The sequence below is a fragment of the Schistocerca gregaria genome, chromosome 2 (assembly GCF_023897955.1).
Source record: "Schistocerca gregaria isolate iqSchGreg1 chromosome 2, iqSchGreg1.2, whole genome shotgun sequence".
Classification (NCBI taxonomy): Eukaryota; Metazoa; Arthropoda; class Insecta; order Orthoptera; family Acrididae; genus Schistocerca; species Schistocerca gregaria.
Window position 1 is genome coordinate 207,860,652 of NC_064921.1, and position 24,260 is coordinate 207,884,911.

A 24,260-nucleotide genomic window follows, 5' to 3' on the forward strand; every position below is an offset into this window, starting at 1 on the left:
TATTCAGTCTGTGCATCGAAGAAGCAGTGGTAGAAATAACAAAGGTTCAGGACTGGGATTAAAACTGAAGATGAACTGACACCAGTAATATATGCTGATGACATTGCTATTCTCAGTGAAAGTGATATACTGAATGAAATGAACACTCTGCTGATAACAGAATGTGTATTGAAAGTAAATAAAGTAAAAATGAATATAATGAAGTAGCAGAAATCAGATTAGAGAAACATACCATGGAATTGGGACCAATGAAGTGAAGAAATTCTGCTAGCTCCATAGCACAGTAACATGGGAGACAAAGCAAAGCAGATACGAAAAACAGACTAGCAAATGCAAGCAGGGATTGCATACACAAAACTAGTCTGCTGGTATCAATGGCCAAAATTTGAAGTAGTAGTTTCAGAAAGTTAGTAAGAAGTACATTGATCTATGCAAGTGGATCACAGATTGAAGGAAAACTGAAAAAAAGAAGTGAACTGGAGCATTTGAGATGTGCTGCAGAAGCATGCTGAGAATTAGGTGAAATGTTAAGAAGAAATGAAGATGTCCCCACGGAATGGGCAAGGAAACACAATATGGAAAACACTGACATGAAGGGACAGGGTGGTAGCACAACTGGTAGTATATCAGGAAATAAATTCCATAGTACTAAAAGGAACTGCGTGGGAATACAGATGGGAATTTATCCAAAAATAATAATTAAGGAAGGAGGAAATAAGTGTGACTTGGTGGTGAATAAGTTGGGGCAAGGGAGGATTTCTCGGCAGATTGCATCAACCTGGTCAAAGAGAGGTAGGACAAATAGGATCCTTCAATAGCTTGAAAAGACAGTTTAAAAACACACCTATTAATCAAGGGTTCAAACTAAACTGTAGCAGACAGAGCTCAGATGACAGCTTAAGAAGCCAACATATGGTTCATAGCTTAATAGTCTTAATCTCAGAGAAACTCCTATTAAGCAATCTTAAACAAGCAGCAGTAGTGTTCATCACTGTAAGTAGCCATTAATGGTTATCACAGAATGAAGCAGTTGTGAAGTTCCTTTGGGGCCACTAATTAAGCAGCTCAGTTCAGCATGTTAAGCTTTTAGAAACCTCTCCTTTTGTTGACCTAAAGGCAAGAGCATTGCCTTGTTCTGAGTGTTCTCAGTTCCTGTTCTCTTGGGGATTATGTTCTGAGCAGTGCATTTACAGAAAATAGTGTCAGTTTAGCAGAAGTGAGCTGTAAGGATACTGTGTAGATAACCATGTCTCTTAAAGCAGCATTTTCAAAGATGTTTGAATTCTTACTAACTTCAATACATTTACTGTTTGTTTTTTGTTGCTGATACTAAAAGTTAGTTTCACGTGAACTATGTTGTGCATTGTTACAATATAGAAGAGACAACAACAATTTTCATGTTGACTTCAGTCTCCTTGTTCAGGATTTAGAATGGAGTTAGGTACACTGATGTTAAGATTTTCAGCAAGCTACCATCTAATTTAAAGCAAGAAATTGGGGATCATTCCAGTGTGAAAGAAAGTCAGACATACCTATTAGCCACTTTTCTACAAATTATTTGAACATTCAGATTCAGGAACCAAAAGGTTATGTTGGTTTCCTGGCAAGTAGAAGTGTTCATTATAAAGTTTCTAAAACTATTTTCTTTGAACAAAGGAAGGGAGGAAGAGAGAAAAGATTAGATTAATTCTGCTCTTCCTCATCACCTCACTTGAGCAGAGGTAAATAATGTGCTATAATGGTTTGCTCCTGATCAGATCACAGGGTCATAAATGCATCATATGTTTTAATGAAACATGAAAAAGTAGTGACTCAATGCACTAAAATTTATGTACTTTGGTTGCATTGCCAAATATGATTCCATTTCATGAATGGGAATGAAAATGGCCCATCATCCCTGCAGTTAGGTCAACACCACAAGAGATGTGTGGCAGTGCAAAATATCTTGAATGGAACTTCATGATTGAGTGGGGTGTTCCCTAAAAAGTTCAGAACAACACAATCATTACTCATAAACTAAGTTTGCTTTAAGTAGTTGTCATGATAGTTATCCTGAGTAAAACTGTTCTGTTTGCATGTTATCAAATGTAAGTGTGTAGTATTTAATTAAATGTCTAATTGAGTTCAGGAATAGACCCTTAATGTCTCACAGTTCAGAAATGTGTTCATACTTAGGCAGTTGTAAAGAAAATCACCATTTCATACTCACTGTTTTTTCAAGTTCATCATGAATTACTAGATGCCTTAAAAAAGCGACTAGCATTTTGAGATGGACTAAAAAACTAGATCTGAAGTGTTAAGTACTTACTTAAGTACTTTTTTTTGTTCGGTAGTTGTAATTTACTCTGATTTTTCAAATGTCTTGGAATGCTAAGAGATTAAGGCTAGTTTTATTTTCTTTTTCCAGTGGTCCTGTTACTGAGGCTGTTATGCCTGTTGGAAAACATGCTGAAGAATATAATATGAATCATCCTCGTAGAGGACATGCAGTCATTTTCAATAATGACACATTTGATACACCAGGTGTTAGTAAACGATTGGGTTCAGATGCTGATGTTAAAAATCTGAACCGTCTTTTCACAGCTTTGGACTTCGAAATTACAGTTCACTGTAATAAAGAATACAGTGAAATAAAAAAGATATTACTGGACTGTGAGTATTTTACCTACTAGTTATATGTATTTCAATTAATTAGTTCATCTAAGTACACTGATTTTGTGATTAATAACTATAAATACAGATAAGGTTAATAAAGTTGATTCTAAGAAAATACTCAGTTACTGTGAAAGAGATTGTGGAAAAGAAAAGATTACTGTGGAAAAGATTTGTCTTAACTGGTGATTTAAATCACCCCTCTGACCACTAAGAAACAACCATAATTGTAGACAATTTCCAGTTTCTTCCAGTCATTGGAAGAAGTCAAATGATACCTTTCCTTCTGATTCAAATGTTAAATCAAAATGCCATGGTTGTGCCCTTCAGACCACGAGACGTTGAGTGGTTGCTATATTATGATGTCGTGTGGCATCATCTGGATGCAATGTATAGGGGGTATTTCATACAGCCGTCCATCGTTTTAGTACTCTCATGATTAACCATCTTTGAAGGGGAAATAATCACAATCACAAGCAGATTTTACAAGTTTAATTCACTATTAGGTACCATTACAGCCTATAGTATTTCTGTAATAGTAACAGGGAAAGGTAATACAAAAAAAACCTATTATGTAAGTCTTTGTGGATCATCACTGATGCAATTGCATAACATACAGTAAATGATATAAGGTAAGTTTGAGAGATGCAAAAATTTCCTGTTTCACAATTACATGTACAGAGGGAAATTAATTGAAGTTTGAGACATATGAGAATGGAAGAAAATCTGCTTCTTAGTTTCATACTTTGCATAAAGTCAGAATATGTCAGTTTCTGAATTGCTGAACATAATGGCTTAGAGACATCAGGTAAAGTATGGACACAGTTAGTTAAACTGAAAAAGCAAAAGTAATTTGTCATAAATACTTAACAGAACAAGAAAGGTTGGCTTAAGTGTTTCATAAATTATATTTAGTGTATCCCAAGAAATATTTTTATTAAATTACTCATTGCAGTTCATATTTTACAACAGTACACCTATTTGCACCTTTTCGTATATTACAAAGAAGTTAATAAATAGCTTAATTATCACACTTCAAAAACTAGTTGCAATTGTCAACATGCAAACTATTACAGAATCTGTTAGCCAATTATGCATTTAAAGCATTACTACATTTAGGTGATGTATTCACAAAAGTAGTAAGGAGCATGGTGCAAGTTAATTGGTAACTTGGTAACAAAGTGTAAACACAATACTAGTTTCTTGTCCCTTGTTACTGTATACATTAAGAACTCCCATATCAGTGAAGATACTGCTTAGTAATTAAATTTATGAGTTAAAATCAGCTATCACGGGATTTACTTTAGAAATACTACATTAAACAATTCTTCATGCCCTAGTGTCTCATAGAATTATCTTCAGACATAATTCTATTAAAGGGGTAGCATTCTTTCAGTAAAAGTGAGCAACAAGGACATGATGTAAAGTAACTAACTCCACATCTTGAAAAAAGCCTCTTCGAAGACATAGAAATTTGTACTTGCTGTTTACTATGCTCTACAATTACTTGTTATTGGTATATGCTTCTAATTAAGAACCGCACTTTGAATAGGTTAATATTTACACAAAAACATAATAATGTGAAATCCATCTTGTATATGTATCAGGGGCTAAAAAATGATAAAAATTGCAGGTAAATGTAATTGATGAGAAATTATTTTTGAAGTCCATGCTCTACATTTCATGAAGATGTTGATAGTAATTCTTGTATATTAAATACAGTATTGTGGTTCATTTCAATCTCCTCTGATGAATTTATGTCTTCAAATTGTTCTGGATTTCAAAAGCATTATGACCTGGGTGGTAAAACTGCATTTGCAGTGTCAGCAGCTTTTCTGTTGCTTGCTGCTGTTGGCAATTGTTTGCCAAATGAATCGCAGGGAGTAAGCATGACAAACTATCAAATGTAGGTTGAATTTTCAGTAAAACCAGAAAAAAGACATAAAAATGTTACTGCAATGACAGGTGTGTTTATCTGGCTATGCTTCTTTCCAATCACCAAAGAAATACTAAAATCAATGAGACATGCAAAATTCATAATAACCAGGTCAGTGAAAGTTACTCTGGCACTCCTAGTGTTGGAAACAAATATAATAAATTCACATCTTATGCTGAAAGGTGCTACAAGATGTGATTTTCTTTAGCTACCGTGTACTATTACCTAGTTGCTATAACAGTCAACTGATTGCCAACATCAGTATGAAATGCTAGAGTCACTGACAACATAAGTGCACTTCAGCTATGGTGCATTCTATGAACATTGTTCAGGCTTTGCTGGTAGTTCCAAGTAACAATAACTTCAGAAATTAATATATATTGTGAAAAAACTGTCATACTTCTCACGAGGTGTCACACATGCAGCAGTTCGAATGTAGGTACTATATTATACAGAAGAGGTGCTACCACAGCTCTTGTTTATCATTTCCAACTTCACTTTTATTTTTACTACCGGGCACCATGGGTTCTAGGCTTGCCCCAGTTTATTGGCTGGTTGATGGACCAATTTTTCTATAGCCCAGAGAGCTCACACACTGCCTGACCAACTGCGCTTTGCAATTACAGTGTGTGCACGTTTGCTATGGGCAAAGAAATGGCTAATGCAAAGAAAGAAATTCATCCATGCTCTGTTAGTAATGGAGCTGGAAGCCAGTGATATTCTGAATTACTTAAGAATGGATGAAACATGTTTTTCAGTTTTTCTAAGTGTCACCAAACCATATTTGTTGAAAAGAAGTCACAAGAAGATTTGTAAGCTGCAAGGAGGAACTGTTCACTACATTTTGATTTCTACCTGCTGGCAGAAAGTAAGAGGACCTAAGTCAGTGCAATTGTATCCCCACAATTATTTAAGATGATCACTGCAATCTGAACTATGGTTTAGCTGCAGGAAGAAACTCCTCATGCGTCATGCTAAAAAAAAATCGTGCAGACTTTATGAATTTATGTATGTAGTACAAAGGTACTGTGTGTTAAGTTTATGAAACTTGCTTCAGATTAGAGGAAGAAAGACTACAGACTTTGGCCATGCACGTCATGTAATAAAGAGGCTTACAGCAACAAATTCGTAAGAAATCAACCATCTAACAACAGTTAGAAACATAAAATTTATTATGCCTTACTCATCGTAGCAGAGAGTGGCAATAGACTCGATTTCTAACAATGAACCAAGTCTATTTTATTGATAAGTCCATTGTCTGTCGATATTTCAGTATTTAGATTTTATTTCTAATAGGTATCAGAATTGAAATAACAGGTTTGATTTGTTTGTTTGTTTTTTGGTTTTTAGATTTCATTCCTGATAAGCATCAGAAATAAAACCTAAAAACTGAAATGGTCAACACAATGACTGGCATTACTGAATTTTTACCTCTTAAGGGTCAGTAGTTGTCATTCATACTGTCTTTTCGTAATTTTTCTTTTTTCCCAAACAAGTTTCATATTAATAGCCAGAAGAAGCCACTGCATGTAACATGTGCAAAATATCCCAACAGAAAATTGACTCGTGTTAATCTAATCTGTGCTAATTATGGGAATTATTTCAATATAGGCCTATATTAAGCAAGAAACTGAGACTCCCTATAAATTCTAAAGAATTTAATGAAGTGTTGTATTACCCAGTTCTGCTCCAAATGATGCGTTAAACTGAATTCTATTTGAAAACTTCTTTCAGTTGCAGGACAAACAGTCCTATGTTAAACATACCAATGTTCTTATGTCAGAGACATAAATGTTGCTCTATGATAAATATCAATGTTTATCCAGATGCTAAGCTGGCCACCTTGATTTGATGTGACAGAGGAAGTAGCTTTAAGAAAGTAGAGGCTTTAATTTTATGATTTTGAATTTGTCAAAGTGAGCACAGCATTCATAGCAGTTAAAATGGTTAGTAGTAATTTGTTTCTGACATAGACTTATATTTGTTGATTATGTCTTGACTAACTTCAGTTCTTGATCTGTGGTATATGAAAATGAATGAAAGCAACAACAAAATGTTTCTTCTGTGTACATACAATGTATGCTTGTTTATAATGCGATATGTGAATTCAGCTATGAAGAAACTTTCTTTATTTCAGTGTCAAAGGAAGATCACTCGGATGCCGACTGCATCGTAGTAACGGTGCTAACTCATGGTTTGAAAGAAGGTTATATTCTTTCAAAGGATGTACCTTACTCTGTTGACTACTTGTGGAAACCATTTACGGCTGATAAATGTACCACGTTGGCTGGAAAACCAAAAATCTTCATTGTGCAGGCAAGTGAAAATGTGTATTTTCAAGTTAACGTAGAGTAGTACATAATCACTGAAACAATATTAACTAACATTTTTGATGTTGTACTTAGTGTTCACACTGGCATTAATATCAATCACAGTAAATACCTGAAATAATGACTGATTCGTCAAGAGATCGATGAATGGCAAAGAATATTTGATATGTAGTGTGGGGAATGGGAGAGAACTAACGTGTGGATAACACAAAAAGAACTAAAATAATTACAGTTAATCAAACTGTTCTATCAATATAATTTATCAACAGCTCATTCCATAATGACTTACAGTTCATTGGTGTTCATACATGGCCTCATGTGTAAACATGAATTCTCAGTACTGTGCTGTGGGGTCTGCTGCATTCCCAATTGTGTGGGGCAATGCAGCTCATGTATGTTACTCAGTTAGTGCTTTCAAGGGTTGTTAGAAGCACAGTTAATGCCAGATTGACTGCTGAATTGTTACACACTAAATTGTGGCAGTGACATTCAGCTACAACCATTACACACAAAACTGAGAACATCTGCCTTATAATCATCACCTGTGGTTGACAATACCACCTAGTGACTACTGCCCCCAAATCAGGGTTTGTAGGTAACATACACACAATGCAATACAACAGCAGGCTGCCATATTACAAGGAAATGGGAAGGCATTGTTAACACAGAACAGTCTCAGTGTGAGGTATTTGATATTCAGGCATCTACTACTACTACTACTACTACTACTAGTAGATCATCTTTGTATAGCAAGTGTGTGATCTTGTGTTGGTCACTTATTATTATTATTATTATTATTATTATTATTATTATTATTATTATTATTATTAATAAGTGACCAACACAAGATCACACACTTGCTATACAAAGATGATCTAAAACTACTGGCAGCAACAACTCAACCAATTACTAAAGATAACAGAAGTATTCAGCAATGATACAAATATGGCTTTCGGAACAGACAAATGTAAGAAAAATAGCATAGTCAAGGGAAAACACACTAACCAGGAAGATTGCATATTGGATAACCACGGTGACTGCATACAAACGATGGAAAGAAACAGATGCCTATAAATATCTAGGATGCAGACAAAAAATAGGACTAGATAATACAAATATTAAAGAAGAACTAAAAGAAAAATATAGAGAGAGACTAAAAAATACTGAAAACAGAAATGACAGCAACAAACAAAACAAAAGCTAAAAATACTTATGCTATACCAATATTGACCTACTCATTTGGAGTAGTGAAATGGAGCAACACAGACCTAGAAGCACTCAATACACTTACACGATCACAATGCCACAAATACAGAATACATCACATACATTCAGCAACTGAAAGATTCACATTAAGCAGAAAGGAAGGAGGAAGGGGATTTATCGACATAAAAAACCTACATTATGGACAGGTAGACAATTTAAGAAATTTTTTTTCTAGAACGAGCAGAAACTAGCAAAATACACAAAGCAATCACTCATATAAATACATCGGCTACACCACGGCAATTTCATAACCACTTCTACAACCCTTTAGATCACATAACATCAACAGATACGAAGAAAGTAAATAAGAAAAAGAAAACACTACATGGCAAGCACCCGTATCATCTAACACAGCCACACATCGATCAAGACCCATCCAACACATGGCTAAGAAAAGGCAATACATACAGTGAGATGGAAGGATTCATTATTGCAATACAGGATCAAACAGTAAACAGATAAATGCAGACTTTGCAAACAACAAATAGAAACAGTAGATCACATCACAAGCAGATGTACAATACCAGCAAATACAGGATACCCCAGAAGACATGACAAGGTAGCAAAAATAATACCTCAACAGCTTGCCTTACAACATAAACTTATAAAACAACACATTCCCACATACAAGTATGCACCACAAAATGTACTGGATAATGATGAACCCAAATTATACTGGAACAGAACCAATATAACAGATAAACCACCACCACATAACAAACCTGACATCATACTTACCAATAAAAAGAAGAAATTAACACAACTAATCGAAATATCCATACCCAATACAACAAATATACAAAAGAAAATAGGAGAAAAAATTGAAAAATACATCCAACTGGCTGAGGAAGTCAAGGATATGTGGCATCAGGATAAAGTTGACATTTTACCAATTATACTATCAACTATAGGAGTCATACCACACAATATCCACCAGTACATCAATGCAATACAGCTACATCCAAACTTATATATACAACTACAGAAATCAGTAATTATTGATACATGTTCAATTACCCGAAAGTTCCTAAATGCAATATAACATACACCATACAGTTAAAAGGAAGTCACGCTTGATCAAGGGCCGCGTCACTTTCTACTTCTGACCAGACATAACGTCCGAGATAAGAAAGAAATAATAATAATAATAATAATAATAATAATAATAATAATAATAATAATACCCAAATGCCAATGTGTCATAGGCATATAGTCAAACACATTAAGCTCAGAGACCAGTGATTCATGTTTTGAACACACATTCATATGAGGTGGTTGGACCCCCCTCCCCCCCCCCCCAATCAATCTCTTGATTGGTTTGATACGATCCATCATGAATTCTTCTCCTGTGCTAACTTCCTCATTTCAGAGTAGCACTTACAGCCTGTGTCCTAAACTATTTGGTGGATGTATTCCAATCTCTGTCTTCCTCTACAGTGTTTGCTTTCTACAGGTCCCTTCCGTACCATGGAAGTCATTGCTTCATGTCTTAACAGATGTCCTGTCATTATGTCCCTTCTCTTTGTCAGTGTTTCCCATATATTCCTTTCTTCCCCAATTCTGTGCAGAACTTACTCATTCCTTCCCTTATCAGACCACCTAATTTTCAACCTTCTTTTGTAGCACCACACCTTAAATGCTCAGATTACCTTCTGTTCTGGTTTTCCCATAGTCTTTGTTTCACTCCTATACAATGCTGTGCTCCAAATGTACATTCTCGAATATCTCTTCGTCAAGTTAAGGCCTGTGTTAGATACTGGTGGACTTCCCTTGGTCAGTAATGCCCTTTTCGCTAATGCTAGTCCGATTCTGATGTCATCCTTGCTCTGTCCCTCTTTGGCTATTTTGCTGCCTAGGTAGTGGAATTCCGTAACTTCATGACCATCAGTCCTAATGTTAAGTTCCTCACTGTTCTTATCTCAGCAACTTGTCATTACTTTGGTCTTTCTTTGATTTACTGTCAGTTCATATACTGTATTCATTAGACTGTTCATTCCATTCAGATGATGATGTAATTCTTAGTCACTTTCACTCAGGATAAAATCATCATCAGCAAATCGTATCATTGATATCATTTCACCTTGAATTTTAATTCCAGTCCTGAACCTTTCTTTCATTTCCATCATTGCTTGTTCGATGTGCAGATAGAACAGTAGTAGAGCACTTAATTATGTCATCTGCCCTTATTATTCCCTCTTGCCTCTCATACATGTTGTGTATTACCTGCGTCTCGCTATAGCTTTTATATATAATAGAGGGAAACAATCAATGTTGGAAAAATATATCTAAAAACAAAGATGTAACTTACCAAAAGAAAGCGCTGGCACGTTGATAGACACAAAAACAAACACAAAATCCAAGCTTTCGGAACCAACGGTTGCTTTCATCAGGAAAGAGGGAAGGAGAGAGAAAGACAAAAGGATGTGGGTTTTAAGGGAGAGGGTAAGGAGTCATTCCAATCCTGGGAGTGGAAAGACTTACCTTAGGGGGGAAAAAGGGCAGGCGTACAATAGTGCGCTCGCTCGCACGCGCGCGCATTTGTAAAGGAAATAGTTTGGGCAGAGATGTCAGTCGGGGCAGAAGTACAGAGGCAAAGAAATTGTTGAAAGACAGGTGAGGTATGAGCGGCGGCAACTTGAAATTAGCGGAGGTTGAGGCCTGGCGGATATCGAGAAGAGAGGATATACTGAAGGGCAAGTTCCCATCTCCAGAGTTCTGACAGGCTGGTGTTAGTGGGAAGTATCCAGATAACTCAGACGGTGTAATACTGTGCCAAGATGGGCTGGCCGTGCACCAAGGCATGTTAAGCCACCTTGTGGTCCTCATTACCAACAAACACTGTCTGCCTGTGCCCATTCATGCGAATGGACAGTTTGTTGCTGGTCATTCCCACATAGAAAGCTTCACAGTTTAGGCAGGTCAGTTGGTAAATCACGTGGGTGCTTTCACACGTGGCTCTGCCTTTGATTGTGTACACCTTCCGGGTTACAGGACTGGAGTAAGTGGTGGTGGGAGGGTGAATGGGACAGGTTTTACACTGGGGGCGGTTACAAGTGTAGGAGCCAGAGGGTAGGGAAGTATGTGCGGATGGATATAGTGTGTGTGTGTGTGTGTGTGTGTGTGTGTGTGTGTGTGTGTGTGTGTGTGTGTGTGTGTGTGTGTGTGTGTGTGTGTGGGGTGTGTGTGGGGTGTGTGTGTGTGTGTGTGTGTGTGTGTGTGGGGTGTGTGTGTGTGTGTGTGGGGTGTGTGTGTGTGTGTGTGTGGGGTGTGTGTGTGTGTGTGTGTGGGGTGTGTGTGGGGGGTGTGTGTGTGTGTGTGTGGGGGGTGTGTGTGTGTGTGTGTGTGGGTGGGTGGGTGGTGTGTGTGTGGTGTCCTTAAGTTAGTTAGGTTTAATTAGTTCTAAGTTCTAGCCGACTGATGACCTCAGACATTAAGTCGCATAGTGCTCAGAGCCAATTGATCCATGTTTATTCTTTCCAACTTCCCTGACTGCCATTTTTAGAGATGTCCATTCCTGTTCAACTGTACTGCCAACTGAGCTATTCCTTATTGCTGTCTATAGCCTTGTTGTTGTTGTCTTCAGTCCTGAGACTGGTTTGATGCAGCTCTCCATGCTACTCTATCCTGTACCTACTGCAACCTACATCCTTCTGAATCTGCTTAGTGTACTCATCTCTCGGTCTCCCTCTACGATTTTTACCCTCCACGCTGCTCTCCAATGCTAAATTTGTGATCCCTTGATGCCTCAAAACATGTCCTACCAACCGATCCCTTCTTCTAGTCAAGTTGTGCCACAAACTTCTCTCCTCCCCAATCCTATTCAATACCTCCTCATTAGTTACGTGATCTATCCACCTTATCTTCAGTATTCTTCTGTAACACCACATTTCGAAAGCTTCTATTCTCTTCTTGTCCAAACTAGTTATCGTCCATGTTTCACTTCCATACATGGCTACACTCCAAACAAATACTTTCAGAAACGACTTCCTGATACATAAATCTATATTCGATGTTAACAAATTTCTCTTCTTCAGAAACGCTTTCCTTACCATTGCCAGTCTACATTTTATATCCTCTCTACTTCGACCCTCATCAGTTATTTTACTTCCTAAATAGCAAAACTCCTTTACTACTTTAAGTGTCTCATTTCCTAATTTAATTCCCCTCAGCATCACCTGATTTAATTTGACTACATTCCATTATCCTCGTTTTGCTTTTGTTAATGTTCATCTTATATCCTCCTTTCAAGACACTGTCCATTCCGTTCAACTGGTCTTCCAAGTCCTTTGCCGTCTCTGACAGAATTACAATGTCATCGGCGAACCTCAAAGTTTTTACTTCGTCTCCATGAATTTTAATACCTACTTCAAATTTTTCTTTTGTTTCCTTTAGTGCTTGCTCAATATACAGATTGAATAACATCGGGGAGAGGCTACAACCCTGTCTCACTCCTTTCCCAACCACTGCTTCCCTTTCATGCCCCTCGACTCTTATTACTGCCATCTGGTTTCTGTATAAATTATAAATAGCCTTTAGCTCCCTGTATTTTACCCCTGCCACCTTTAGAATTTGAAAAAGAGTATTCCAGTCAACATTGTCAAAAGCTTTCTCTAAGTCTACAAATGCTAGAAACGTAGGTTTGCCTTTTCTTAATCTTTCTTCTAAGATAAGTCGTAAGGTCAGTATTGCCTTACGTGTTCCAACATTTCGACGGAATCCAAACTGATCCTCCCCGAAGTCTGCATCTACCAGTTTTTCCATTCGTCTGTAAAGAATTCGCGTTAGTATTTTGCAGCCGTGGCTTATTAAACTGATAGTTCGGTAATTTTCACATCTGTCAGCACCTGCTTTCTTTGGGATTGGAATTATTATATTCTTCTTGAAGTCTGAGGGTATTACGCCTGTCTCATACATCCAGCTCACCAGCTGGTAGAGTTTTGTCATGACTGGCTCTCCCAAGGCCGTCAGTAGTTCTAATGGAATGTTGTCTACTCCGGGGGCCTTGTTTCGACTCAGGTCTTTCAGTGCTCTGTCAAACTCTTCACGCAGTATCGTATCTCCCATTTCGTCTTCATCTACATCCTCTTCTATTTCCATAATATTGTCCTCAAGTACATCGCCCTTGTATAAGCCTTCTATATACTCCTTCCACCTTTCTGCCTTCCCTTCTTTGCTTAGAACTGGGCTGCCATCTGAGCTCTTGATATTCATACACGTGGTTCTCTTCTCTCCAAAGGTCTCTTTAATTTTCCTGTACGCAGTATCTATCTTACCCCTAGTGAGATAAGCTTCTACATCCTTACATTTGTCCTCTAGCCATCCCTGTTTAGCCATTTTGCACTTCCTGTCGATCTCATTTTTGAGACGTTTGTATTCCTTTTTGCCTGCTTCATTTACTGCATTTTTATATTTTCTCCTTTCATCAATTAAATTCAATATTTCTTCTGTTACCCAAGGATTTCTAGCAGCCCTCGTCTTTGTACCTACTTTATTCTCTGCTGCCTTCACTACTACATCCCTCAGAGCTACCCATTCTTCTACTGTATTTCTTTCCCCTATTCCTGTCAATTGTTTACTTATGCTCTCTCTGAAACTCTGTACAACCTCTGGTTCTTTCAGTTTATCCAGGTCCCATCTCCTTAATTTCTCACATTTTTGCAGTTTCTTCAGTTTTAATCTACAGGTCACAACCAATAGATTGTGGTCAGAGTCCACATCTGCCCCTGGAAATGTCTTACAACTTAAAACCTGGTTCCTAAATCTCTGTCTTACCATTATATAATCTATCTGATACCTTTTAGTATCTCCAGGGTTCTTCCACGTATACAACCTTCTTTCATGATTCTTAAACCAAGTGTTAGCTATGATTAAGTTGTGCTCTGTGCAAAATTCTACTAGGCGGCTTCCTCTTTCATTTCTTACCCCCAATCCATATTCACCTACTATGTTTCCTTCTCTCCCTTTTCCTACACTCGAATTCCAGTCACCCATTACTATTAAATTTTTGTCTCCCTTCACTATCTGAATAATTTCTTTTATTTCATCGTACATTTCTTCAATTTCTTCATCATCTGCAGAGCTAGTTGGCATATAAACTTGTACTACTGTAGTAGGTGTGGCCTTCGTATCTATCTTGGCCACAATAATGCGTTCACTATGCTGTTTGTAGTAGCTTACCCGCATTCCTATTTTCCTATTCATTATTAAACCTACTCCTGCATTACCCCTATTTGATTTTGTGTTTATAACCCTGTATTCACCTGACGAAAAGTCTTGTTCCTCCTGCCACCGAACCTCACTAATTCCCACTATATCTAACTTTAACCTATCCATTTCCCTTTTTAAATTTTCTAACCTACCTGACGGATTAAGGGATCTGACATTCCACGCTCCGATCTGTAGAATGCCAGTTTTCTTTCTCCTGATAACGACATCCTCCTGAGTAGTCCCCGCCCGGAGATCCAAATGGGGGACTATTTTACCTCCAGAATATTTTACCCAAGAGTATGCCATCATCATTTAATCATACAGTAAAGCTGCATGTCCTTGGGATAAATTACGGCTGTAGTTTCCCCTTGCTTTCAGCCGTTCGCAGTACCAGCACAGCAAGGCCGTTTTGGTTAATGTTACAAGGCCAGATCAGTCAGTCATCCAGACTGTTGCCCCTGCAACTACTGAAAAGGCTGCTGCCCCTCTTCAGGAACCACACGTTTGTCTGGCCTCTCAACAGATAACCCTCCGTTGTGGTTGCACCTACGGTACGGCCATCTGTATCGCTGAGGCACGCAAGCCTCTCCACCAACGGCAAGGTCCATGGTTCATGGGGGGTCTATAGCCTTAGAGAACTTAAAACTTAATTTGTCTTTCCTTAGCAATTCCATATTCCACTTCTTTGCCTATTGATTCTATTTGACTAATGTCATAAACTTCAGCCTACTCTTCATCATTCCTTCATTGTGATCTGAGTCTATATCTGCTACTGGGCACACCTTACAGTCCTGTATCTGATTTCAGAACCTGTCTCTAGCCATGATGTAATCTAACTGAAATCTTCCTATTCACCCCGCCTTTTCCACATTCGTCTCCTCCTCTTGTGATTCTTGAACAGAGTATCAGTTATTACTTGCTGAAATTTGATACAGAACTCAATTAGTCTTTCTCCCCTCTCATTCCTTGTCCCAAGCCCATATTCTCCTGTAACCTTTCCTTCTACTTCTTCCTCTACAACTGCATTCCAGTCCCCCATGACTACTAGATTTTCATCTCTCTTTGTGTACTGTATTACACTTTCAATATCTACATATACTTTCTCTCACTTAATTTGCTATGTTGGCATGTATACTGAACTATTGTTGTGAGTGCTGGTTTGCTGTTGAGTCTGATATGAACAACCCTATGACTGAACTGTTCACAGTAACACTCTCTCATTCTCCTATTCATAACAAATCCTCCTCCCCTTACACCATTTTCTGTTGCTGTTGAAATTGCCCTGTACTCATCTGACTAGAAATCCTCAACTTCTTTCCATTTCATCTCACTGACCCCTGCTACATTTAGATTGAGCCTTCGCAGTTCTTCCCCGATTTTTTAAAAAAGCTTCACTACCCTGCTCAAGCTTCTATCATTCCACACCATGAGTCGTGGAACATTATCATTTCTTTGTTTATTCATTTTGCTTCTTGTGGTCACCTCCCGTTTGGCAGACCCCTGCTCAAGATCCAAATGGAAGACGTTATTTCGGAATCCAATGGAGAGATGACGCTTCATCAATTACAAGTCACATTCATGTGAATCTACATTATGTACCTATAATGTAGACACAGATTCAGGAACCAGGTTTTAAATTGTAAGACATTTCCAGGGGCAGATGCGGACTCTGATCACAATATGGTTATGAACTGTAGATTGAAACTGAAGAAACTGCAAAAAGGTTGGAAGTTGAGGAGATGGGACCTGGATAAACTGAAAGAACCCGACATTGTAAAGATCTTCAGGGAGACCATTAGGGAACGATAGACAAGAATGGGGGAAAGAAATACATTAGAAGAAGAATGATTAGCTTTGAGAGATCGAAATAGTGAGGGCAGCAGAGGGTAGGGTAGGTAGAAAGACGAGGGCTAATAGAAATCCTTGGGTAACAGAAGAGCTATTACATTTAATTAATCAAAGGAGAAAATATAAAATTATGGTAAATGAAGCAGGCAAAAAGGAATACAAATGTCTCAAAAATGAGATAGACAGGAGGTGTGAAGTGACTAAGGAGGGACGGCTAGAGGACAAATGAGGATGTAGAGGCTCATCTCACTAGAGGTAAGATAGATACTGCCTACAGGAAAATTACACAACTTTGGAGGAAAGAGAAGCACTTGCATGAATATCAAGGGCTCAGATGGAAACCTAGTGCTAAGCAAAGAATGGAAAGCAGAAAGGCGGAAGTAGTATATAGAGGGTCTATACAAGGGTAATGTTCTTGAGGACAATATTATGGAAATGGAAGAGAATGTAGATGAAGTAGGAGATATGATACTACATGAAGAGTTTGCTAGAGCACTGAAAGACGTAAGTCAAAACAAGACTCCAGCAGTAAGCAACATCCCATTAGAATTACTGACAGACTTGGGAGAGCCAGTCCTGACAAAACTCTGTCATCTGGTGAGCAAGATGTATGAGACGGGGAAAAATATCCTCAGACTTAAAGAATATAATAATTTCAGTCCCAAAGAAAGCAGGTGTTGACAGATGTGAAAATTACCGAACTATCAGTTCAATAAGCCACGGCTGCAAAATACTAACACGCATTCTTTACAGACGAATGGAAAAACCGGTAGAAGCCAACCTCGGGGGAAGATCAGTTTGGATTCCGTAGAAATGTTGGAACACGTAGGGCAATACTGACCCTGCGACTTATCTTAGAAAATAGATTAAGGAAAGGCAAACCTATGTTTCTAGCATTTGTAGACATAGAGAAAGCCTTTGGCAATGTTGACTGGAATACTCTTTCAAATTCTGAAAGTGGCAGGGGTAAAATACATTGAGCAAAAGGCTATTTACAATTTGTACTGAAACCAGATGGCAGTTACAATAATTGAGGGCATGAAGGGGAAGCAGTGGTTGGGAAGGGAGTGAGACAGGGTTGTAGCCTCTCCCCAATGTTATTCAGTCTGTATATTGAGCAAGCAGTAAAGGAAACAAAAGAAAAATTTGGAGTAGGAATTAAAATCCATGGAGAAGAAATAAAAACTTTGAGGTTTAATGATGACATTGTAATTCTGTCAGAGACAGCAAATGACCTGGAAGAGCTGCCGAACGACATGGACATTGTCTTGAAAGGAGGATATAAGATAAACATCAACAAAAGCAAAACAAGGATAATGGACTGTAGTCGAATTAAATAGGGTGATGTTGTGGGACTTACATTAGGAAATGAGATGCCTAAAGTAGTAAAGGAGTTTCGCTATTTGAGGAGCAAAATAACTGATGATGGTTGAAGTAGAGAGGATATAAAATGTAGATTGGCAATGGCAAGGGAAGTGTTTCTGAAGAAAGACATTTGTTAACATAGTCCAGATTGTGTCAGGAAGTCTTTTCTCAAAGTGTTTGTATGGAAGTGAAACAGGGTTGTCAAATAGTTTGGACAAGAAGAGGATAGAAGCTTTTGAAATGTGGTGCTCTAGAAGAATGCTGAAGATTAGATAGGTAGATAACTAATGAGGAGATATTGAACAGAACTGGGGAGGAGTTTGTGGCACAACTTGACTAGAAGGGGGGATCGGTTGGTATGGCATATTCTGAGGCATCAAGGGATCACCAGCAGCATATCAAGGAAGCATCATCTAATTTATTATGCAGAGCCCAGTAATCATTATTTTGGTGATGGGATCACACTTCATGATGATGATGGATGAAAATGGCATCCATGTTGTTAGTGTATGGCTCTAAGTAGCAGGAATAATCTAAATGAAATAGCCTGAATAAACTTTTTCAAGTAATAGAACGAAGAACTAAGTTATAAATATTTATATTTTTTATTTGTTGACTAGTTTTGAGCTGAGACTCACTTTCAAATCAACATACTAAAGTTGAAAATGGCATTTCTGAAGATGTAAAATGTGTAATGTTCATTTACAGTTCATACAGCAATGCAGTTTAAGTAGATGGGCTGCAGAAGTGCACTTCAAAAGTAATAGTTTAGAATACAAACTGACAACAGGACTATGCATAGGATCAAACTTCAGAATAAGAACACAAAGATAATGCACTAATAGCTAAGTCACTAGTTCACTCCCTTAGGTAGGGGACAGCTACCTGCTTTGGCACTTTCATTGTGAAAATTACCAAAGTATTTTTGAGGAAATTAGCACGAGAACCTTAACACACACAGTGTCTTTAAATGTGTTTCCCAGAGATTTCCAGTGCGCATTAAATGTAGGTAACATTCAATAGTTTATGGAGTATCTCAGTAAATGAGGAGGATACGTTCCAACAGTAAAGTAGATTACTTACCTGTTTTGTGTAACATTTGCTAAAAATCTTTTTTACTGGAGTAATTAGCCAGTCACTTACAACCCTCATATGCAATGTCTGGTCTTGGACCTTGAGCCAAATGCAGGAGTGACCCAATGCCTTGCTGATCAGGAATGAAATGTAACCAAAGTTGTTCATGTGTCAGTTGTTCTTCCCATTTTTTTGTCCCCGTGCAGCTTCAGACCAGGCTTGGGAATGTGTGGCTGGATTGAAATCTTCCATAACAAATATTTTGAGTATGTTTGCTGAATATTTACTTGCTAATCATCCCTTGTTTTCTGTTTCACATTATCTTCTAGCGAACAAACAGAGTTCACCAAGCTCCAACTGATCATTTAATCCTTTCTTCAATTATTTCTTCCAACTATTATTTCTTTTAGAGTAGTCGATAAATTTGTCTGAATAAGTGACCAGAACGAGTATAATTTGCTTCTCAGTTAGGATATAAATGCAAAGATTTCTCTTCAGGGTTCCTCAGGTTCATAAAAAAAGTGAGATGTAGCTTCTGATAGCAAACAAGTGATGCTATTTGAGACCATGAATTGCCTTCTTCAGTTTGCAAACACTAGTTGCCTTACTCTCCTTTAAGTAACCACTGGGTTGAGGAATGTAAGCTTTCAGATAACCATATAGGAATGTCGATTGAACATCCATGTGTTCCATGTCAAGATCAAATTTGGCTGCTAAGGCTAACGGTAAAAAATGAACAACCAGGAACAAAAATGAATGTTTCATCAGAGTCCACTCCTGCTATCTGCGAATAACCCTTTGCAACAAAATGACCCTGATATCAATTTTTTGAATCATCTGATGTTTCTTAGACTTGCCAATATCCATTTAGAATTGATTTCTTTTGTTGAGTGTAAACTGGCCATAGTCAGTGTGTTTTTTGTGATGGCTATCATTTAAGGCTTTCTTCAATTTTTCACAACTTTTTGCTTCTTCGTATGAATTTGGCTCACAAATAGTAGCAAATCAAGTAAAATCACCAGTAAAATATTTGGGATTCAGTTCTGTTTAATGTGATTTTCTGATGGCACAATCTGTATCTGATGGAACTGCTGAAAAGAACTGCTGAAAAGAACTGCTGAAAAGAACTGCTGAAAAGAACTGCTGAAAAGAACTGCTGAAAAGAACTGCTGAAAAGAACTGCTGAAAAGAACTGCTGAAAAGAACTGCTGAAAAGAACTGCTGAAAAGAACTGCTGAAAAGAACTGCTGAAAAGAACTGCTGAAAAGAACTGCTGAAAAGAACTGCTGAAAAGAACTGCTGAAAAGAACTGCTGAAAAGAACTGCTGAAAAGAACTGCTGAAAAGAACTGCTGAAAAGAACTGCTGAAAAGAACTGCTCAGATGGCCGAAGCTAGCACAAAGGAAAGAATGGAGAGCTGAAAGGTGGAAGGAATAAACAGAAGAGGAAATACATTATGATGAGATGGGAGAGAAGATGATATAAGAATAATTCGACAGAACCTTGAAAAACCTAAGTAAAAAATGTCCCTAGAGTAGATGTCATCACCCCAAAATGACTGAAATCTTTGTGAGAGCCAGCTGTGATGGTAGTGTTACACCTAATGTGAAGGATTTGAGACAGGCAGAATATCCTCAAACTTAAAGGAGTAAATGCTACAAACCATTACATTAAGCAGTCATGACTGCAAAATAATTGCATGATCTACTAACAGAATGATGGGAAAAATGGTGAAGCTAACCTCCTGAAAAATAAATGCAGGTTGTGAAGAAATGTAGAACCATAAGAAGCAATAATTATCCTATGACATAAATTGCAAGAGAGACTGAAGAAAGGTGATCTTAGATTTATAGCATTTGTGGATTTAAAGAAAGCTTTTGACAAAGCCAACTAGAATATGCTCTCCAAAATTACATAGGCAACAGGTATAAAATACTGGGAATGACAGATAATTTACACAGAAATGAGATGGCCATTACAAATTGAAGGACATGGAAGGGAAGTAGCAGTTCAAAAGTGATGCAGGACTTCAGCATATCCTCGATGTTACTTAATTTATTCATGGAGCAAACACCAAAAGAAACAAAGGAAAAATTTGGGAAAGATCAGTTTAGGGAACAAAATGGAAACTAATACATGTGCTGATTTAATTTCACAAGAGATGGTGTAGAACTTGAAAGAGCAGTTAAGTGAAATGGATGGTGTCTTGAAAAGAGGGTACAATATGAATGTAAACAGAAGTTTTTCAAAAGTAATGGAATTTAGTTAAATTCATCAGATGTTGTTGAAAGAATAAGGAAATGGGACACTAAAAGTAGATAAATTTTGCTATTTGCCTAGCAAAATAACTAACAAAAGCTGAAATAGAAAGGATATAGGATACAGAGGGACTACAGGAAGAAATGGACATCTGAGGAAGAGGAATTCATTACATCTAATGTAAATTTCTCTGAAGTGCATCAGTGTTTGGAAGTGAAAAGTGGGTGATACATGAGTCAAACAAAAAGAGAATAACTACATTTAAAAAAAATGTAGTGCTGGGATGGGCAGCAGCCAGGGAAGTTACTTTAGTATGTAACATTATTGATGTTAACTGCTCCAATTCTATTTAATTTTATTTCCAGTAGATGAACTGCTAGGTGCTTAAACAATTCTAAATGATAGAGTTAACACAACTGAAGTTACTTTTCAAGTATTTTATCACATAACACATTTAAAAATACCAGCTTGCAGATACTAAGTTTCATAATCATCACAAAAGATGTAAACAATGCACAGACACAGAGAAATCAAACCTGAATAAAGAGCATGTTTCTAATTGAGTACAGATAAATGACTCACACTATGGCATTATTTCAGCATCTGTTTGTGTAAGAATATTTTATAAAACATTACAATGCAGCTCTCTTACAAAATCAACGTAACTCAAGAATGATACGTAATACTCTGGGTGTTTCAAAAAGAACATACGTATTTTGAATGCATGTATTCATCAAACTTTAAGAGATATGAATATGGAACTTCACACACACACACATTTATAAACCTCTCAAGTTCAAATTAGAGATGTTCAATGTGTCCTCCATCAGTGACACAAAAATATCACATCAATACTCAAATTCCTCCCATACTTGGGTAAGCCCATCCTTCCTCACTGATGACATGGCAGTACGGGTCCAGTTCTTCAATTTTTCGGGTTCTGTGGGAGTGGTGGTACATAAACATTGACTTTAATGAAACCCCACAGGAGGAAGTCAGAGGGTGTCAAATCCAGTAACTGTGGAGCCCAACTGAGACTTGCTAAATTGCCAGCTCCTTGATGACTGATCGAACGGTTTGGTAGGATTTCATTCAGATATTAACACACTTGACGACTCGAGTGAGGGGGTGGTGTGTCTTGTTAAAAAATGAAGTTGTCTTCAAGCAACCTCAGAAACAACCAGTTTTGTAACAGTGAGATACTGCTGACTGTTAGCAATGTTTGTCAAAGAAGAATGGGCTGTAAACAGATGATCAGGATACATCACACAAAACACACATACTTCAGACTAATCTCGTACATGTTCAGTGGCTGCATATGGGTTCTGCAAGCCCCAAATTTGGATGTTGTCCTTATTCGCCTGACCACTAACGTAGGAAGGCTCATCATTGAACATGGTGTGTTGTGTGAAAGTATTACCATTGTCAATAGCATCGAGAATCTCGTGACAAAATGCCACACGTTTGTGTTTGTCATCAGGACACAAAGCAAAACAGCAGACAACTGACATCTAGCGGCTATTAATATAAACTAGGCTATGTACTAACTTCTCCAATAGCCGAGTTGAGACACAGCGATGGATAGTTTGGGCAAAATAATACTTTGTAAGATGTGTGTTCCTTTTGAAACACCCTGTACATTCACATTTGGCAATGAAGCTATTCCATTCAACTATAGACTCTTACTTTCTAAAAAGGGCATTAATATTAATTTTTTCTGGGAGTTATTTGTAGGCAGGTACTTTCTCTTCATACAGTGTAGCAAAACACACACAAATTTTTATAGGAACTCTAATACTGAAATTGAAATATTTTATTAACACATACAAGTGTTGGATGCAGAAAATTTTGAGCTACCAGACAGTAACACCAAATTCCTGTGAGGTTGGTGTTTTAAAATGTGAATGATTATGCAATAACATTCTTCTTCCTGATTTGAAAAATGTAGTAAAAAGATGCTATGATCTGGCAATATAATACAGAAATAGGCCTTTAAAATGATAGTTTCAAGTACATGTGGTTTCATGATGTATATACGTGTGTGTGTGTGTGTGTGTGTGTGTGTGTGTGTGTGTGTGTGTGTGTGTGTGTGTGTGTGTGTGTGTTATTTATTTATCCACATTCTGTGTTTTGATTTCAGGCTTGTCGAGGAGAGGAAGTGGACCCTGGTGTGAGGTTAGTTCGCTCAAGAACTCAGACTGACTCATCCCAAGAGGCGTACAAAATTCCGACACATGCGGATTTTTTAATTGCTTACAGCTCTGCTGAAGGTAAGCATATCCTAATATTTTAAAGATACTATCTACCAAATACTTGCTATATATTTCCATGTGATAAAATTTTCTGTTCTTATCATCATGTAAATAAAATTGCAGGCTTTTATTCGTGGCGAAACCCTGAAAGTGGTACGTGGTTCATCCAGTGCTTGTGTGAAGAACTTATGGCCCATGCTTCCACAATGGATCTCCTTAGGGTTCTAACACGTACTGCACGGAAAGTTGCAGTGGAATTTGAATCATTTAATGATGCTGTTTTATGGCAACATGAAAAGAAGCAAGTTCCATCTGTCACGACAATGCTTATACGAGATGTGTACTTTCGTCCTAAAAAATGATCATTTTCATAGTTAATTTATACAAAATCATCACAATGTTGCTCAAAGTCACTTCAAAGCTTCATAGAAAATTTGAGAATTTATATTGGAACAATTGCCACCTGCCATGACGTTTTAATACATGTGTTCATATAAAACTTGTGATCCTAAATGCGTGATCTCATTTCGTTTTTCTGGCTGTGAATAATACAACTTTGATTGTGTAAACAGATTATACAGCAACATAAATATTTATTCAAATGAAATGACTGAGGAAATAAGTTGCTTTTGCCTATTAAGATTTTTATTCAGAATCTTTCACGAGGTTACCCTCTTATTACCATTAGAGAATTTTGTTGTTTTTTCCTTTTTCTGTGTAAGATCAACTATTATTATAGAAACTGTTTAAGTTTTTGATTGTTAAGCTATGTCTTTAATAAAGAAATTTTGAAGAGTTTTTTAAATCTGATTTTTCAATTCTATCCCAAAATACTCCATAATTCTACAAACATCTGTATGGAATAAATGTAAGTACTCCTTCATAAAGTCCTCAGTGATAACAAGGAAGGTGTGGTTGAGCGATTCTAGACGCTATAGTCTGGAACCGTGCGACCACTGCAGTCGCAGGTTCGAATCCTGCCTCGGGCATGGATGTGTGTGATGTCCATAGGTTGGTTAGGTTTAAGTAGTTCTAAGTTCTTGGGGACCTCAGGAGTTAAGTCCCATAGTG

At 37.5% G+C, this 24,260-nt stretch overlaps 1 protein-coding gene across 5 annotated transcripts in view; it reads left to right on the forward strand.

Annotated features, from left to right (window-relative positions):
• Positions 1-23,995, forward strand: part of LOC126336702 (caspase-1-like) — a 526,262-nt gene extending 502,267 nt beyond the window's left edge. For all 5 annotated transcript variants that reach the window (XM_050000660.1, XM_050000662.1, XM_050000663.1 and 2 more), the window contains 4 exons: positions 2,408-2,652; positions 6,726-6,904; positions 23,078-23,207; positions 23,313-23,995. In XM_050000660.1, the coding sequence (XP_049856617.1) occupies positions 2,408-2,652; positions 6,726-6,904; positions 23,078-23,207; positions 23,313-23,551 (793 nt within the window). In that variant the 3' untranslated portion in view covers positions 23,552-23,995. The remainder of the gene's footprint in view (positions 1-2,407; positions 2,653-6,725; positions 6,905-23,077; positions 23,208-23,312) is intronic.
• Positions 23,996-24,260: the final 265 nt, after the last annotated feature.